Source organism: Lipophrys pholis (assembly GCF_963383615.2).
Source record: "Lipophrys pholis genome assembly, chromosome: 2".
Classification (NCBI taxonomy): domain Eukaryota; kingdom Metazoa; phylum Chordata; class Actinopteri; order Blenniiformes; family Blenniidae; genus Lipophrys; species Lipophrys pholis.
In genome coordinates, this window is record NC_137636.1 from 15,291,736 (window position 1) to 15,311,085 (window position 19,350).

Here is a 19,350-nt window from a genome sequence, read left to right on the forward strand (position 1 = left end):
AACTTGAATTAGTGAGAACATGGGAGCAAATGAAATCTCTCCAAATTGTTGCAACACATGTTTGAACAGCCAAAAACCCCAGCACTGAACACACAAAAAGGCACAATCCTTTCCAGCAGACTAAACTCAGCTGTGACTACTCTTACCTAACCCTGAAGATAAGCTGCCCTCAATCTAATTCTAACGGTAGCCCAGCCTTAAAACATGCCATTACTAAAGAAATGATTCATTCATTAGTACACATTTTTTTGTTAAATATACAATACAATGTCTGAGGCTCTTGTATTCGGTTTAAGGGAATTATTTATTTATTCAAATGAATAGCTTTTTTTTTCTGTTTGTGAGATCTGGGATGTTTTTCTGTTCAGGGTTGGGATTAAATCCTCCATGATATTTGCATTAGAAGAGTTTTATACTTTGCACAAATAAAGGTGGTGGTCACAGTGACCCTCTGGCAACTCTTCGTTAACACTAACTCCACAAAATATTGGATTATATCTTTCTCAATGATTGGACTGACAGCCAGCCACCTCACACTTGGTAAAATTGTCCTAAATTAGTCTCTTTGATATCAAAACAAAATCCTAAAATATTTGTATGACAATTTGAGTAAATTGTATAATTTTCACGTTTTCATTTGAAGTTTTTGCACTTTTTTCGTCCAAACAATGTCTTTTTAATAGTTATTTATTTATTTGATATGTTTGTAATCTGCAACTCATCAGATTATGACAGTTTTACGGTAAAAACGTTGTTTTTTTAATCTGTCATCACGTTAAGATGTTAAAATGTATCTCTCATAACCCTTAATGCTTTTACGTGGGGGTTTGCAAACCATGGAAACAGTTCAAATATATATAATGGATGTCAGTGATGGTTCACTGTGTATTTGCTATTGTATGTATTTATAGAATATATATCACACTTCTGACACTCTCCAAATCAGGTCAGTGTTTATTCACACATGAACACCCAGAGATGTTCTTTCCAGGCTTCAGTGAGTATCCTCTACTGCCTACCACATAAACCAGATTCAGAAGGAACATGTCAAACCGTAAAAATGTTTGTTTCAAATTCTTGATTCAGTCCAGCAGCAAGTGAGTGAAAGTTTTTGTAATATCTCTTGTCATATCTGCAGGTGCTGTTTTGAAAAGCAAACACAATGACTTAACTCTTCCAAGTAACGTGTGTGTGTGTGTGTGCGTGTGTGTGTGTGTGTGTGTGTGTGTGTGTGTGTGTGTGTGTGTGTGTGTGTGTGTGTGTGTGGTGGGGGGTGGGGGGTGGGGGGGTGGGTGCTGTATGTTTTCTTCCATGTCTGATAACACCGTTGTAATAGCCAGTGACTGTCTTTGTGAAGTAATATATATGTACACAAACACAAAAGTACAGCCAGATGGTAGAAACACGACGCAATACACAATATCAATACCAATATACACGCTACTGACATTTAGGAAAACCGTGAGGAGAAATCCAAGCTCCCTCAGAGGTAGAAAATGAAACAATTATTATTGAGCAAAAACAGAAGCGTAGAAGACACAGTATGTAATACTTTGATATAAAGTCCTTGAACCGTAGCTCATGCCGTCAATTATTATGTCAAGTCGGATAAAGAGAGCTCTCTGAGGACACACTCAGAAACCACTGAACCACAAAACAATCGTCATCCATTCTCCATGAAGTTACATAAGATGAACTCACTTTTCTTCTTTTAAATTTTCATGTATCCGTGCTGTACACGCAGATTCTGACGATTATGAATAAGTTTCAGTGGCTGGGCAGTAGCAATGACCAGTGATGTTGGTGATTCCTGCACTTGGTTCACAGCAGCCTGATATTTGGCTGCACGCTTGTATGAGTATATATATATATTTGAAGTAGATTTATACAGTTGTGGCACATCTTTGATGATCCTTATATATAAATGGGACCTTTCCAACAAATTATTAATTACATAAAATGGATGAAAAGATAGTTGGATTCTTTTTCCATCAGCATGAAATATCTAAAACCAGAGTGATCAGTTTTTACACTTTTCAACTTTGTTTTGTTTTTGTATTTATTATTTTCCAAGTCCCACATATTGGTGTCAAGGTGAAAAAAAAAACACATTTGAAAGGTAAAACATGCTTCTTCTTTTTTTTTAATTTACAAGCAAACATTTTGGTCACATAAACTGAAGTGAAAATATCAATATGTTGCTCATACATTTTAGTCACAAAACATTGGGCCTTTCAAACACTCCAAATCATTACAGTAATATTTTTTACACCTGCTGTAAAACATGTAAACACACTTCATTCAATATTAGGATATATTATTAATAGCTTAGAAAAACAGCTGAGTCCGATACGTATATCTTGATATTTGTTCCCCCCTCAACTATAGAGAAAGTAAATTACAAACAATTAGTAAATAAACACTCTTTTTTTTTTTTTTTTTTTTTGCTTTTGACACTGACGTGTATGACAGGAGGAGGGAAATGTCAGATTAAGAATAATTCACAGAAAATCAGCTGATTCAAATGTAACAGACTGCTCCTGTATTTTATTGTTTCACAACTTTAAACGATTGCCTAACTGGCTGTGTGATACACAAGTGCTGTGCTAAGATGACTTTCAGTGCCGTCATGTGTGATCTCACAGTTAATGCCCTCAAACGTGACAAAATGTCCACATTCACATGATCACAGACTCCCAGTGTTGGGATAGTTGTGTCTAAAGCTCTAATCCAAACTGTGAAAAGTCTGACTGCATACGCAGCCTATTTTCAGTGGGATTGTCTTTTGCATAAGTATTTCACATTTGTGTGACAGTATCATTAACTCTGATTTATTAGAATTCATCTCAGTCCTGGAGTGTATCTTAATGTAAACAGCTGCAGTCAGTGTTTGCAAATAGCCACTGACAGAAAATGTGCCTGAGTCACAAACACCAGACTGAACTCAGTGATATCTGCAAACATACTGTATGTCCTCAAAAACAAAAAAAAGTTTATCCGCAAATAAAGCTGAACGTTAAATGTATTAGGCAAACTTATGGCTTTTTCATACCTGCTGTTCTGTGAAATTGTGTAAAATATCATGTTAAACACAACCGCATGTGTTAGAAATATATATGGACATGAGTGAAAAAGTAAGCAGTGCCAGTATGAGTTTAAGGCTGATTCTTTTTTTCTATCAAGTAAAACACTAAGCAAGATAATACAATCAATCATTAATTCATGCAAAGAACAAAATGACACACAATGAGGAAGTCACGCCACTAAACAAATCATTACTTCACCGAAACGTGGTACAAACAAATAAACTTTCACAGTAAATCATTTGAAGCTAATCAATGTCTGTCTGTGAGTACAAATTAATAAAAATAAAAATGTCATAGAGAAAACTTGGCAAACAATTCTAACAAGATGAAATGACCCCAGTCAGGAAATCAGTGATTACGAAGTAACTGTAGCTATAGAGCAAATAAATAAGAAGGTTGTGATGAGAAGAAATGATTGTGTGAAGAGAAGATGAACTTTAATAAAGTTCAGTGTATGAAAGAAGCCCTGGCCAGTTAAACTTTTAACCTGAAAATCTGAACAATTTGAAACTGACTTTTTAAAGGCGTTGCCAAATTCTCAGCGTGTACCATGAATGCCTCTTTGCTAGCCAGTCAGATAAATGCTTCATAACATTTTATTGTGGAAGTGTGAGAAATCTTAACTCATAGTTATGATTTCATATTTGTCCTGGACGTTGTTTTCCTCCTGTGTTTTTGGCTCCGGGTGGTGCAGCTCAACGAACAGAAAGTAAATGCCTGCTCCAACCGCTCCGCCCACCATGGGCCCTGCGACAGGGATCCACCACCAGCAGCCTCCAGCCCTGCAGGTGGGAGACATACATGTCAATGATCATGACAAATAGCATTTTAAACCACAATGGTTAGTGTTGTTGTTGGTTTGTTTTTACTGATTAAACCTTAAAAATATTATGAAGTGTTACTGTCACATTTTCATTTGCTTATTTTGTTTATATTAGCCCACCAAAAACAAACTTATCCATTCTCTGTTATCAAGAACTCTTTCTTCATCTCTTGCTAAGACTTAATACAGAATCTACCATTCGAATAGACTGAAACAAGCCATGTCAGTTCTGTCTCATAAAAGCTCCCCTTCTTCAAAAACACGGTTCCTTAGATTAGCCAGAGGAGAAAGCTAGAAGGAGAAACTCTTCTAAATAAACAAAAAAGAGTGTCTATACTCAATTGTAATTGTATAAGTTATGTGCTTGATTTATTTGTATGACTTAGTTCTTATTAGCAAGTAATCTTTTTATCTAAGAGTTACGGTTGCTATATATTCTCTCTAATCTGTGACGCTCACGCATGCACTGTATATCTGACACAGATGGTCATCATGGTCACATATACACATATTTAAAGATTCTTTGCACAGAAACAACCTGATAACATAATACGTCCTCCATTAATGTTGCTCGTATTCAAAGGTTTACACTATCCTACGATCGGTGATTTGATTGTAACTCTACAAGAGAACTTCAGTGTTTTCCCTTTCTGCAGAATGCCGAAAACTTCAATCCTCATCAGAAGCTTTTTATTTCTCACCAGTATTTGTAGAATAGGAGAATCTACAACACTCCTGTCTCACTGGGTTGCAACAGATTCAAAACCAAAGAATTCAAAGAGTTTCCAAAATATCTGGAAACATTTGTTAGTGGTTTTCTTGTGTGACTCGCAAACTGGTTTCAAATTTGTAAATGTTCGTAACATTTGCAAGACTCAATATATAAAAGGCTCTGGTCTTTATCCAGCAGCTTCTGAATTTCTTTGACGAAACGACTTCTGGGGTATCTCCATAGGTATCTTGGGACTGTTTTTCGGCGTTGGTGCGTCCCAGTGACAAACTGAACAAAAAAACATGTGATGTGCAAGCAAACTCCTGACTCCTGAAAATATTGCTGTTTCACATAACTTCCCACATATTTTCATATTTTTGTGTTTGTCATGAGTCCCAGTCCAGTGAGATAGGGGCTTGAGAAGCTAAGCTAAGAGGCCACTTTAGGATGAATACATTAAATTCTCTTACACATGCCAACTTTATTTGACTTGATGTCAAACCACTTTCCATAACCTTTCTGGAGAGACATTGGCTGGCATAAGTGCAAACTTGGCTTGACATGAGCACAAAGTCAGATATAGTTTTTTTGAGACTTGATTACTAAACAGAAGTTGAAATCAAAACCTGATGTGATCTGATGTGAAACAAAAGCAGTATAAGGAAAGACACTGCTGAGCTTCATTATGGGAACACTAGGATTTGTTTAACCATTAAAAATCTTGTCATTTGTTCTCAGCATCACTTTTAGCCACTCTTTCAATAATCCTGTTTTATACAAATCCAGTATGAAATTCCTCTTTCACATGAATGTCCACTTGTTCACTGATCAGTACGTTTATGTTGGTGTCATCCTACCTGAGACGAGTCATAACCGGTTGACCCAGATTACAGTAAAGTCTTAAACACCTATGGCATGTGTCCTCATTCCCACTCTGGCAAAGTCGGAGAGTACGTCTGAGCGCAGCCAGAGGGGGATTAGAGTCTTGCCTGTTAATGTGGCTGTAGGGAGCCTTTAATGCAGGTGAAAGGGCTTCAATTAACAGCACTGATGCACAAGCCTGAGAGTAAACAAGCCTCCGAATGGATCCTCTTTCTCTCCGGTTGGCCTTCAGGAAGCAGACGAGAGGGGGGAGATGGCCAGATTAGAGACTTTAATCTAGTACCACGGCTAAGATGATCAGGTCAGGAGACGGACACCCAGTGGGTCACTTTGACACTGTGTGCATGCACTGAAAAGAACTTTGATTTATAGAAATTCTGACATGAGTGCTTTTTTCTTTTATTTTTTACATGCATTTATAGCAGCTACATTTATAAGATAAAGATTATGTCAGATCCACTTGACGATATAGATACCATGAGCTTATATGTGCATTAAAGCAGCCTTTTAAACTGGAAAGTTACACAATCCATCTGTTGGTTCCAGTTGTTGTGTGGAGAAGCAGAGTATTAAAACAGTACACCGGGGTCTTTGCTCTTTCTTCTGTTCAAAGCACATTCAGGAATTTGTTGTACTGAGCAACCTTTTAAGTCAGTCCCATATATTTGATTTCAGAAGAAGCCATTACTACCATCACTATAACTATCGCTACTCACGAAAAGTAGTGCATTTCACAATTTGACCAATTGAGGCATGGCATCCCACTCTTCCTGAAGGGCGAGGCTCAGGTCAGTGAAGTTGTGGGCACAGAGTTACAAGCCTCAAGATGGTGACTTAGCTGATCCCATATTTTTTCTATGGGGTTCAGGTCTGAGGTGCTCCAGTCTCCAGCAGCCACTCCCTAACGATGCTACTTTGATAAGAATTGTCGTCAATGAAGGTGAAATGAGGCCTGTATTGTTCATGCAGGGGCACTGTGACTGGATTAATGGAGTTCTTCAGGTAGTCTGGGCTTGTCACTGTACCGTTCACAAAGTGTAGGGTAGTTCTGTATTGACCAGACACACCTGCCTACAATGCAACACCTCCACCACCAAACCTCATCTGGTGACAATGGTGGCTCGACATGAATGGACGTTCATCAGAGAACAGCACTGAGGCTCACTGGTCCCTCGTCCAGCATAAATGCTCCCTGGCCCATGCAAGAGGATGACGCCTTTCTCTGGTGGTGTGGTCAGGTACCCTTGCAGGTTGTCTAGCACACAGACTGCACTGATGTAAATGATTTTCATTGGTCTGATGTGACACTTGGCACCTTTCGCCTCCCTTAAATGTGCCTGGAGTTGAGTGTCATTCGTCATCCGGTTCGGTAGGGCTCTGCTCGCAATGAAGTTATCATCAATGTGGGAGGAGGACAAAGGATTTCCAATGTGATGCCTTTCTGTGACTCTTCCAGTGTCTCTGCATGTCTGTTCAACTTGGTGATGGCCCTCTGTGGCCACTTCCATCTCGGAACTTCATACAGAGATTGTGTTTTAGGAAGACATTCTGGTAAGCCAGGACAATGTTGACTTCATGTAATAGACATTAGAAGAGAGTGGAACAAATTAAATGTGACTGAAGAGGATTTGAGAGCTTGGAGCAAGTATCTCTTTGGCTGGAGTTTATCAGCTCATTAGAAAGCACCTCTGTGGAACTGTGCCAAGAAGACATGGGAACAACTGCCGAAATGCTCAGATTTAAAGGTTTTAGGAGACACAGTTGTCATAACCTTTCAATATGATTAAAGACTTGGAGGAAAAAAGCACATGAACAACAATAGGCCATTCAACAAATTTAACCTCGAAGACTGATTGGAAGAAAGTGTTCCAACTTTCCGAGGATCAACTTTGTCTCAGCAGGAATTAAAGTTTAAATCAAGATGGTACCAAGGAGAACCTGTTCAAGGTTTCAAGTGAAAAGCCTGATAATTTAGCTTTGGAAAAATTGTTATCGTCCATTGTTTAGACAGCACAACAGTATGTTTTTATCAATAAGTACTCTTTCACAAAGGGACCTTGTAGGATTCTGGTTTACAGTCTGCTGCTGTGAACCTTTAGTTTATTTAGATATGCTGAGACAGATTTGTTTGCACTCTTGACAAAGTCCAAAGAGAAAGTGAGATATTGATGCACTTTGTCCCACTCTCTCTTTCCAACATACAGACTTTATCTAAAATACAAAATTTTAGAGACATAAGATTGGCACCTCTTGTGCTTACAGTAGTTGTCAATGTTTTGTTGTCTCACAAAAGTTAATATAACTCAATAAATGGCAAAAAAAAGTTAGAAAGTACGGTGAATGTCCGACGGAAGTGTTGTTTATCCTATTGCCAAATTAAAAGCAAAGCCAAAACAAACATGCTTCAGTTCACGAAAGGTTTTTGTTCCAGCAAACACTGATTTTCAAAATCTAATGTCACGTTAGAGGTCCAAAAACAGGGAGCTGTCCTCAGGCTCTTTCTACATTCTGGTAGGACACTCGGTGGCCCTGCCAGCTTTGAATTGGCCATTAACGTGAGCGTGGTATTGAATGTTTGCCCGTTCCGTCATGCCAGCGAGTGACCGGCAGTTCAACCAGAGCATACACTGCCTCTCGTTTTGTGTCAGGTGGGTTTGTCACCAACCCTCAGGGTTAAATCACCTGTTACAACAGCAGCACAGTGAGGTCACTGTATTTACAGACAGGTTGTTCACATAAAGAAAATCCTTCAGCAACATGTCTCCCTCTTCTGTTCTACTACTACTTCAATAAATAGGCTGAGCTTAATGAGCTTTGTGCTTTTTCCTATCAATCAACCCACAAACTGACTTGGACGCTCACAAGCTATCAGAGTATTACACTAAGTAAATGAATCATACTTAATCAATCCCTTTGGAGAAATTCCTTTTTTCTGCATTGACCTATTTCTAGGATGTGGAGGTGCCGCCACATGGGGGTTAAGGGTCTTGGTCAGGGACCCACAGCTGTGAACTGTCAGCTGCGGGATTTGCACCTGCAAACTTACGATCCCAAGTCAACTTGTCTAACCTCTAGAACACCACTGCCTCAAAAAACAAACCAACAAACGAAGACTCTTCACGGTTAAAGGTCTAACTGTAGATCTACTTGGATGCTGATTTTACTCGTCTTGCCTGCAGATAAACATTATCATCTCTCATTCAGCAAAAGTCCCTATACTAAGACATTTCTGGCGATCCTGATGAGAGCCTAATTATTTTTTCATACAAGCAGCTTTCCAAATACCGTGTGAACAGTTTCCAAAATATCTGGGATTATTGAGCACTTTAAGCAATGTTAAACTGATCATACAAACCGCACTTGTAGAACATTTTACACCTTCAAAGATCTCAACTTCCTCAACATGATAGACACATTCACCCCACCACTCTCACGTTAATGCATACACCTGCAATTATAATGCTGGAAAACTTTGGGTTCAGTGTCTTTCCTAAAGACATTTGGCCATAGAGACTTGGTAAAATGAAGATTGAACTGTAAACCGAATGTCTTGATAGAAAGCAAAGTGTAATGTAAACTAAAGTGCAAATGCTGTTTATGAATGTGAATATCCTTTTCGAGAATTGGTAGACATTTTCATTCTGTCACAAATAAACTGACTTTTGTATTCAGTTTTTGAACCATTTGACTTGGTGCGATAGACCCTGAAATGTCCAGGGACCTTCCTCTCAGAAGCTCTTCAGTCACATTTACACTACACAGACAGATCTCATTGAGACACTAGAGAACATATTGCTCCATGGTGCAACTAGTAGTGAAACCCACAACAGAGAGCCTTTTTGTTTCTCACCAAGAATGACAAATTCATTGATGATAAAATGCCACTGTGAAATGTTTAACAACGTTACACAACAATGGATGATCATTGAAATCTGATCAAGATCTGGTATTGTTTCAGGCACAAACAAATACTGATAGTACCCAGAACAGCTGAGATGTGTTTGAATATAGGAAATAAAAAGTACAAAGACAAACTGATGCATATACAAATGTTCAATTTCAATGGCAAAGTGTTGAATATTTCATTTGTGGAATGGAATCTCTCCCTGTTAACTTAAATCCCACAGCCCATTTTCAAAATGCAAGAAATACACACGTGGTCTTTGAAATATTAATCCAGATTGTCAAGAGAGCAGAGATGGTGCTACAAACGTGGCTCTTCGTGTGTGATAAGGAAGAGCACCCTCAGAGTTTCTTACATCACACATCTACAATGTCTCAGGCTTTTGTGAGCATAAATGCTGCAGCAGATGATGAAGCTCAGTGAGGCAGATTCTAATTTCTTTCCGCCTCTATTTTGTCTTGCTATAATCTCAACATGGTCCTGGGAGTTAGAGACTCTCCAACATGAGGATTTTCAGATAATAACAGCCAGCTTTTCCTTACTTGATCGGTAAAATTACCTGAATACTTCCATGCCCCATCCCGCCACCGCTGTGAAGAGCCGCGGGCCAAGGTCTCGCGCTGGGTTGATCGGATATCCACAGTTCAGTCCCATGGACACGCCAATTGCCATGATGACCAGGCCAATACACAAAGGCTCCATACCTTTTGGAGCACCAATGTTCTTCCTGTCAGTAATGGCCAGGATGCACAGGATCAGTGCACCTGTGGCAATTACCTAAAAAACAAAATCATCAGTTACAGAACAGTTATCATCAGATGTTCTGGTCGTGGACTTTGAGAGAATGTGACCTCATCTGATGTGTTGACCTCTGCCCTGCATTGTATCTAACCTTATTAAAGGGCTTCCCCTTTCCCCTGCTTTCAGTTTATATTAGGCAGCTTTACTCCACAACCCAATATGGCTGCATGGGGTTATGCAGTAAAGCTGCACAAAACATAAAAAAACACAACATGCGGTGGTTAAGAGCCATGATCTGCTTATAAATTTGAACATATATGGATTAAAAGAAAAACATTGTTTTTTTTCATATGTTCACATTCAGCTGCACCCAAACATGATCAGAATGTGTCATACCCAAAGGCTTCTGGTGGCTTAACAGCTACATTTATATCTGCAATGTTTTGCAAGAATGATTAAGTTTCTGTCATATTTAATGAGTTTTCATCAATGACACAAATTCCTACAATTGTGAATATACATCGGTTTTGTCTACTGTTAAAACAAATCACACCCAAGCCAGATGGCAGCTATTCTCATCATCCGAGTCGAATTGTTCATACATCCGCAAACAACTCACGTGTTCATTTATTCCTACATGCATGACCACAACTGCACTAAATGTGAGCTCACAGGCATCTCGGCATGCTCTAGTAGCTCCCACATATTTACCCACAGGACTTTCTTTTCCTATCTGACTGACATGAATAATTCAATTTCAAAAAGAGGCAAAGCAGTCAAAGCCTAATAACTGATAAATGCTTTTAAAACAAGGTTGTGCAAACATGTTATTATACATGTTGTATCGTTTGTAAGATAATATTATATTTGCATTGTTGAGTAAATTTTATAACAGTTTAACTACTTGGCTGCTAAATCTTTATATAGAGCTTGCATTATTGCCTTAGATCACGTGACACGCTATATTATGTGCAGCCCTTCAGCCTAGCTATCATGCCTGGTTTTCTTGACTTCTATCTGTCTAAGATGTATCCTTACTATGTTTTTGGTTGACCTTTTTTTCCCAGAAATTATGTTTGAAAACACAAATCATAGCTATAGCGACATTGAAATTTAGTAGTGAGTCCCACCTGATCAACAAACCCATTGACGACCGAGAGATGTTTGGCTGGGTAGGATGCAAATATGTTGGCTGTAGCATTCGCTCCAGTAACTTCAAATTGACCATTGGTATAATCCATCAAAGCATCTGTGGGAAACAAAACACAATAAATGTAATGCAATTAGCACACACAATCCTCACTTCTGTTTACTGTATGTTACTAGTATGCCTCAATAACTCAGACATACAGGGAGTAAATATAGAATCATTGTTGTTGCAGCTTACACAAGGCCATCCTGTGAACCAGGATTACGACTATTTGCTCTGGAGCCATCCCCCCCGGTGTTTCAGATGGATGGATATCTAGGTTTCTTGAGACCACCCTGCTTTCTGAGATACTGCTATGATAGTGATGGCATTTACACAGTTGCACCCACCGTAATACAATCCGTAGACTGCACAGGATCCAACAAAAGCACCCAGGAACTGTGCCAACACATACACAGGAAACTTCTTCAGGGGGAGCTTCCCCAGGATCACCATGGCCAGAGAGACTGCAGGGTTCACGTGAGCTCCTGCATCCATTGACATGATAAATAGGGTTAATTCAAAAAAATATTCCATTATAGCATACAGCTGCCATTTAACAGGATACAGGGATTTTGCATTGTTTTTGGTTCGATATACGTAAGGCAGTTTCAAAAAGCCAAAAATGAGGAAAATCTATGAGAATTTATGAGATTTACTTATAAAATGTAAACAATCCTGTTTATACTTTCTGTGTTGTTAATGATGAGAATATTTATTTTAGCTTAAAAAAAGATCACACGTCTCAGACAAGGCTAGGAAGTCCTTCACTTGTCTCTTTTTTGAGGAACTTTGATATTCCTTTACTCATTCAAACTTTCCAGGATACTTTCAAACAAAGGGCAGCGGGTTTGTGTGCCTTCAGAATCGATCTATTTTCCTACCTTCTGCATTGTCCCAAAGAGATGTGTTTGAACACATTCCAGCCAATTGTTACTGGGCTGTGATGGCAGTGTTGGGTCATTTATTTAACACTCTGGGATCTTGGCTATGACCTCGATGTGGTAACACCACTGGGGGTATCAGCCATGCGCCTATTGTTAATCTCCCCATCCTGTTCACAAACACTGACCACGACAACCAGCCAGACCTGCCTGTCTGAATTGCATCTGACATAATCTGCCTGAATCTGCTTAAGGCACACGTAGACTGCAGGTCATTAGAGTGACCATGATGTGTCACACTTATGGTACACTGTCATCTAAGATCTGGGACTACAAAGTGAAAACAATTGTGTTTTCTTCTCCTATGGGGCCGCCCTGCCAGGGAAGCCAAGAAAGCCAGGCTTGTCACACCTGACCCCCCTCCTCTCCTGAGACCCATGCCCCAGTAAAGCTCATTAGTCCAATACCTATGATCATCTTCAGAGATGTCGTTGGACAGAAGCTTCCCACTGAGCTGGAGACCCCAGGGCTGAATGGCCCAGTCATGCAGCAAAAAAGCTCTCCATATAATAACGTCCCTGTCCTCGGGCTTTTCTGTTACTGAAGCTTCACAACTTTTCTTTTTTAACATGTAGCTCACATACAACTGAGCCATCAACCAGAGTGATCACAACATTCAACAACATTCTTACCAAGGAAGGAATATTGATCTGACATTTATCACGTAAAACTAAGACAAAACAAAATCAAATATGTTCTACATACAATTGATAAAAAAATAATGACTCTTTAGTAATACAATTCTAAATGTGTTCAAGGAATTGATTGTTTTTACGAAAGAGCAATGCTTTTGTTAATGTTGATAAGAAGACTTAATCCACTGTCATGCTTGTATATAGCTGAATATCTTGTAGCTGTGTTTAGAAAGACTGAAACCACAGAGAACAAATACCCTGATTCTGTCCAAAACAGCATCAAAAGGTTCAAAGTGAAAGAAAACTCAAAATAACCAATTCATTGCAACCACTCACACATCAATGGTGATGGCTGCCATGCAATGAGCGGAATATCTATTAAGAGGAATTCAGTGTCTCAGAGACACTTCAACAAATGCCCAAGGCAACGTTTGTACTACCATCCTCGGGACTGGAAGACAACCAATTCTACCAACTGAGCCACAGCTCTTCTACGATTTTTTAATCTGTAGGCCTTAAAGTGGATTTATGTGCCTCTCTTGCTGAGGACCGCCACCCTCAAGCTTTTTCAATTGTTTGCTGCAGCTTATAATCAAGAAATAATCACAAACAAAAACAACAAAAAGCAAAACCCAGTCAGGATTTTACACAAATCCGATGAATGAGTGAGTGACAGGAGTCCCACTAGCTTCTTCCCCTTGTTGCAAACTTAAACCTCTCAGCAAAACCTAAGGAAGCTGTTTATCCGTCCCAGGTGAAATAGATGCACTATCACTTGTAGAATTTGCACAATACAAGCTTTGACATACAGAATACTTTAATGACTGATTAATGGACCTTTACCATTTTGGCTAAAAAAGCCCATGTGACATTTAACGATGGCTCCTTCCTATCCATATCATTGCTGGCAAAGCACAGAGGGCTCTTCTTGCTGTAATCCTCCAGGAATGCACCAGATAAAGTCCCATTTGCACGTCATGACATTATATCTCAAAGCCTAAAGCTCACCTAGACTGCTATTACACACAAAATGAGCCCATTAGGTGAGGGTAGTTAAATGACGGTACTTCCTTTTTTTCCTTCACTCCCTATCCCATTAAAAAAAAAAACATGCATTCCCATTAGCATAAATAATTATTTACTTTGGAATGATAATCAGAGCGTACCTACTTTAGTTTTGCTCTACAGAAAGTGACCTTGCAATTCCAAAATTAAACTTTTAAATGATACAACAGTAGTAACTTGGGGACGAATGATTGAAGTACAAAAAGAGAGAGAATTCCACAGCTATCACACTCTACTACAAACACTTAAAAAAACAAAAGTGTTATCAGGGTGTATTTGTATATTTCTGCAGACTGAAATATCAAGTAACTTGTATGTTTCTTTTTCACAAAGAGTAACAGAGCAAGGACGATTCATCCATCCTCGATACGGCTTTATCCTGCTCAGGGTCGCAGGGCGCCGGAGCCGACCTCAGGTAAGCAGGGTACACACTGGACCCGTCGCCAAGCCATCGCTGACAACAACACACACGCCTATTTAGAATTTAGGGTCTCCAATGAACCTCACATGCATGTTTTTGGACTGTGGGAGGAAACGGGAGCACTCTGAGGAAACCCACAGGAAGAGCATGTAAACTCCACACAGCTCAGCTGGTATTTGAACCCCAGACGTTTGTTGCAGTGAGGTGAGAGCACCAACCACTGCCCCACCGTGCAGTCAATGAGAAAAGTTTCAAAACTCAGTGGAAATAATAGCAACAGACTTACAAGCAGAAGTGAAACACTGTGGATTAAATGTAAAAAACAAAAAACAAACAGCAGTTTTAATACAAATATAATTGTTTAGGTTTGCTTTTAAAGTGAAAATACCAAATACATCCCTGAGGTTTTTTTTTTTTTTTTTGTCTTGTTACTGACATTATAAGATACGTTCAATAAAATGTGTGACGTTGCATTAAGATGAAAGTGGGAGCCTTTACCTGACACTCCCCCTGCCATGTAAACAGCCATCATGACTCCCAGAGTGAAACCAATGTGGATGGTGAGCGGCTCGCCGACAGCCCCTTTACTCAGCACTGTCTGGGCCACTGAACCACATCCGAAGAGCTGGGACACAAACAAGAACAACAACACAAAGAATGGCTCATTGTTTTTAATTATTCCAATTATATCCATGATTAACACTAGCCTTCTTGTCCACTGTCAGCCTCAGACTGCCACAGACAATTTTCCCAAGTTGGAGCTTGAAACAGTGATGAATCCCTCACTTATTAGGTAAAAGGGACAATAAATTTACATGGAGGAGGTGATGGGTGAGTTGGAAGGAGTCATCCAAAAATAAAGAGGGCTGCATCTCTGCTCTGATACAGGCTTGGAGGTGACAGGTGGAGCTCAGGGCTGACAGGTGGAGACGAGGACACTCCAATCTAATCATGCAAACGCAGGCAACTCAGTCATGAAGGGTGTGAAAGAAACAACCCTCTTGCAAAGTGAATGGATAATTTGTTTGAACCATCTTATTCTAATTCCACGTGTGTTTATATTTCTAGAGGAGCTTACACTTGAGAGGCAATAATTTGTTTTATGTATAATCATTCAGCATATGTGGAACATTTGGCCCTGGCTTTCGGACGAGTTTTGAAAACGAGAAACAATCTGTCACATCTTGTTATGATTTCTACAAACAGCCTGTCAGGAACAGATTTCAGCTGAGCACATCAAAGAGAACGTCTGTTATTGTCATCATATGTTATCTGCTAATAGAGACATAAGAGAGACAGCAATCAGCGTCCCCAGAGACCCGCGTGGACACCTTATTATCATGCTGCTCCACAGCTTTGAAGAGGCTGTTTAAGCTGGATGACAGGTGCAGAGGGAGGTACTCACTATCAGGACAAATATCCCCAGAGATTCCGCCAGGAACTCCTTAAAGATGTCCCGCCTCAGGCCAAATTTCTCCTTCATCTTCCTCCTCTTCTCACTTTCCATTCTCTTTATTTGTCACGATGGAGCTCCTTGATGTCTTCCTTCTGCCACAACAAACAGCAAACAGCTATGAGTGGAGGCTGCGTGCGTTAGACGGGAGCAGGTTGTCGCCTCCCACTCGGTGCGCTCGGACCGAGCAGCCGCGTGCGGCCGCGTGCGGGCTGACTGACAGCGCGCGAAGCTTTGTGCGGCTTCCGATCCCCCCTGCAACCACAAGGGGTCCACCTCTGTTATATCTGTGGCTGCTGACAGCATAGACATTATACATTTACAATTATCTTTAGAATGTTTGTGGCTGACAGTGACACCTCGCCGAGATGCTTGAGCGAAATAAACCTCTCCACTCTTTTAATTTAATATAATATCATGTAATTTAATCGTTTCATTCAGTTACTGAGCAAAATGTGAAGATGGCGCTACTTGACAATGTTCCTTTTAGAATAGACAGATAAGGTATTTATTTATTTATTATTCATTCATTTATTTACTGTGCACGTCTCGTCGAAAATGTGAATTGAAAGCAGAATACAAAATCTGCCCTCAATAGAAGTCTAGCAGGGCAATTATAGATGAACTGTAAGTCAATTTAACACAGTTAAATCTGCAAACAAGGCTCTAGAAAAACTTTTCCTTTTTTTTTTTGGCACCTAAAAAAACTCCTCAGTATTATATTTATTTGCTGAGGTGTGTGTTAACTTGCTCCCATGAGAGTGTAAATATCCCGTTTTAATTGGCAGCACTGAAAACATTAATAATCATCAGTATGTGGGTCAGGAAATAAACAAATAAAATGTAAAACAAAAACCAACCTAAATGATAAGATAGAAATACGGGACAGCAAATAAGCAAAAGAAATGAACTTATCTTTAACGATCAATATCCAAATGCAGCCAATTTAGGGTCAAATCAGGGGCCCTGTCCATATCTAATCTATTTTTGACGTTTGATCAGTATTTTAGGATTGGTTTAATTAAAATATATCTGAAAATTGGCTCGAAGAAAAATATTTTGCTGCGTTGGGAAAATGGCCTCCTGTAAGGTGTTGTCAGCAAAGTGTTGGTTTTTAAGCCTTTTCTTGCAATTCATCTCCCTGCAGCCTTCTTATACATGATTATATTATGCATAACAAATTAGAAAATTTCTGAGAACATTTTGTGTGCCTGCCTCTCGTGGCCTTTGTCAAAGACTAAGTTTTTATGGCATTACGTGACGTCATCAACGATTCTTTTCTTTCTTTTTTTCCTGTCTGTCTGTCTTATTCTTTCTTTCTTTCTTTCTTTCTTTCCTACAACATACTATGCTAACATGGTAGAAAAACAACCCAATTGGGGTATGCTGCTCTAACAGAATGTCTTTGTATAGATGACAATGACAATAAAGCGTTTGAATCTTCAATCTTCATCACCTTTGATCTCCTCCATGAGGTACCTCTCTCGCCCGCTTTGTGGGGAATTTTTTTTTTTTCAATTTCTTTGGAAATGGTTAGCCGAATTGTGCACAAAAGTCATAGCACATTATTGCTGAATTTTCTGCATGTTCTGGTGTGCTTTATGTGTACATGCTCCCAACAGTGCAGGACTAGTTACACGCAACAAAATCGGCAATAGAATTAATTGTTTTGTTTTTTTTTTAAAAACGGGCTCCTAGGAAAGTAATCTTTGCGCTTCCTCTCTTAAAGAGGCAGCCACAAGAATAATACAACTGTATTAAAGAGGATTAATCAGAGATCATTGCATTGCAAGGTGGCTTTCTTGTGTCTCTCTATGAAGGCGATGAACTTTTGAGACAAACCTCTATATGCTGAAGACAGTTGTGAGTCTAAATAAACACCTTGTCTTTCACTCAGTTTTGCTGGTATGTTTGCAATCTGCTGCACATCCACTGTATTAAACCTGCTTAGATTGTTTGGATGTTTGACATGTGCGCCTGCAGCCTCCGAGTCTCACTTCCTCCAACAGAGGGCGCTCCATGAATGTGTTTTGAAGCGAGGCCCACAGTTTGTCACACAGTCTCCCCGGTGCGTCTTATCTGTTCCGTTCACCGTGCTTTGTGAAAAGATGAGGCGACAGGCCGAGGACGGGATGTTTTCAATTCATTAATCAATGTCACGGTTTCAGGCTCGTCCTCTTTGATGTGAAACAGACACTTTGAGAGTGTCGCCCATGCTGTGAAAAAAGCCTGATGTGCTGATGGAGAAAACGCATCCTCCTGGCGTGGGAGGGAGGGAGGGTGTGTGTGTGTGTGTGTGTGTGTGTGTGTGTGTGTGTGTGTGTGTGTGTGTGTGTGTGTTTGGAGGCGGGCGGGGGGGGGGGGGGGGGGGGGGGGGGGTTGCATCTGTCTCTAAACTCCTTTGTCCTGTCAAGGTGGTCATGTTATCAAATGTCAAATTAAAAGAAGCTTGTCAAACTCAGGATGAAGTCAGGCTTTCTAACTACTTTTGTTCTCCTGACCATTTGATTAACCTAATATTGCATTGCATTTTTTGACCATTTTCAGCCATTACAAAGTAATCTTTTATTTACTCCTGAAGGATGTTCTTACTTGAGTGCCCTCATATGTAAAACATGAGTTCATGTGTGAATTCTATACCTTAGATACCTTTGTTTTTTTGAGACAGGCTTGCTCACAGTAAATGGGTGGATGTTTATTGGGAGGTTTAAAGGAGGCGCTGGGAGGAATTATCACCTGCAGGACAAATCTGTGCCAACAACACCCCAGCAAGTAGCAGCAACCCTTGTAAATCCACATTTACATAACATCTCAGAGCATGTGGAGCAGGCGTTAGGCAAATAGCACGACATGGTGATGGGAGTGGGATACCTTTCAGTTGGTGGAAACAGTTGATGGTGGTCAGAGTTTCTTTTTATCTTTGCATTAGATGTAATCTGATGAATGTTGGTTGGTAGGGATATGCCGTATTGTCTGTTTGGTGAAAGTCTTGTGAAATGCAAGAAATATTGAAGACTTTCATGTCAACAGGGCAAACTCCATTTGTAGAGGGAGATCACGATAAGCTCCTGGAACAAGTCTCCTTGTGATTGGTCAACCCCAACAAATGTGCAGCTTTAAGTGAAGCCAGTTTATGAACTTTTTTGCACAGTGCATAATTTAGAAGTTACTTAATGTTTACTTAATGATTAATAAGGGTAAAACTTGAAATTAGATCAGTTAGGTCAGTCTAAAAACCAATTGAATGATTCACAGCAATGTGTTTTTGCATGGTGTTTGTTTAAAATTCTTTGAAAAGAGTGTTTGTAAGTGAAAGCAGTGGAACGTGAGTGCACCGGGAGTGTTAGGTGGGTAGGGTGGATGTGTTACTCCTCCTCAGCACGCATGGCTGATGTCCGTTTATGTAAATGCCTGAATTTAATTCTCAAAAGGACAGCCCTTTTCTTGGCCCAATGAAAACGAGCCGTGGCTGACACCTGGCTATAAACCCAGGAA

The 19,350-nt window shown here is 39.8% G+C and overlaps 1 protein-coding gene across 2 annotated transcripts; it reads right to left on the reverse strand.

Moving 5' to 3' along the window:
* Positions 1 to 2,069: 2,069 nt before the first annotated feature.
* Positions 2,070 to 16,132, reverse strand: aqp9b (aquaporin 9b). 2 transcript variants are annotated; one of them, XM_080458543.1, is made up of 6 exons: positions 15,808 to 16,132; positions 14,901 to 15,027; positions 11,688 to 11,825; positions 11,279 to 11,397; positions 9,967 to 10,184; positions 2,070 to 3,868 (listed from the first exon to the last, which is right to left on the reverse strand). In XM_080458543.1, the coding sequence occupies exons 1-6, from the start codon at positions 15,907 to 15,909 to the stop codon at positions 3,706 to 3,708; spliced, it is 867 nt and encodes a 288-aa protein (XP_080314669.1). In that variant the 5' UTR covers positions 15,910 to 16,132; the 3' UTR covers positions 2,070 to 3,705. The 2 variants fall into 2 exon arrangements, with proteins under 2 accessions (XP_080314669.1, XP_080314670.1); XM_080458544.1 differs by lacking the exon at positions 11,688 to 11,825 and having other exon boundaries at positions 2,146 to 3,868; positions 15,808 to 16,058.
* Between the last annotated feature and the right edge of the window lie 3,218 nt (positions 16,133 to 19,350).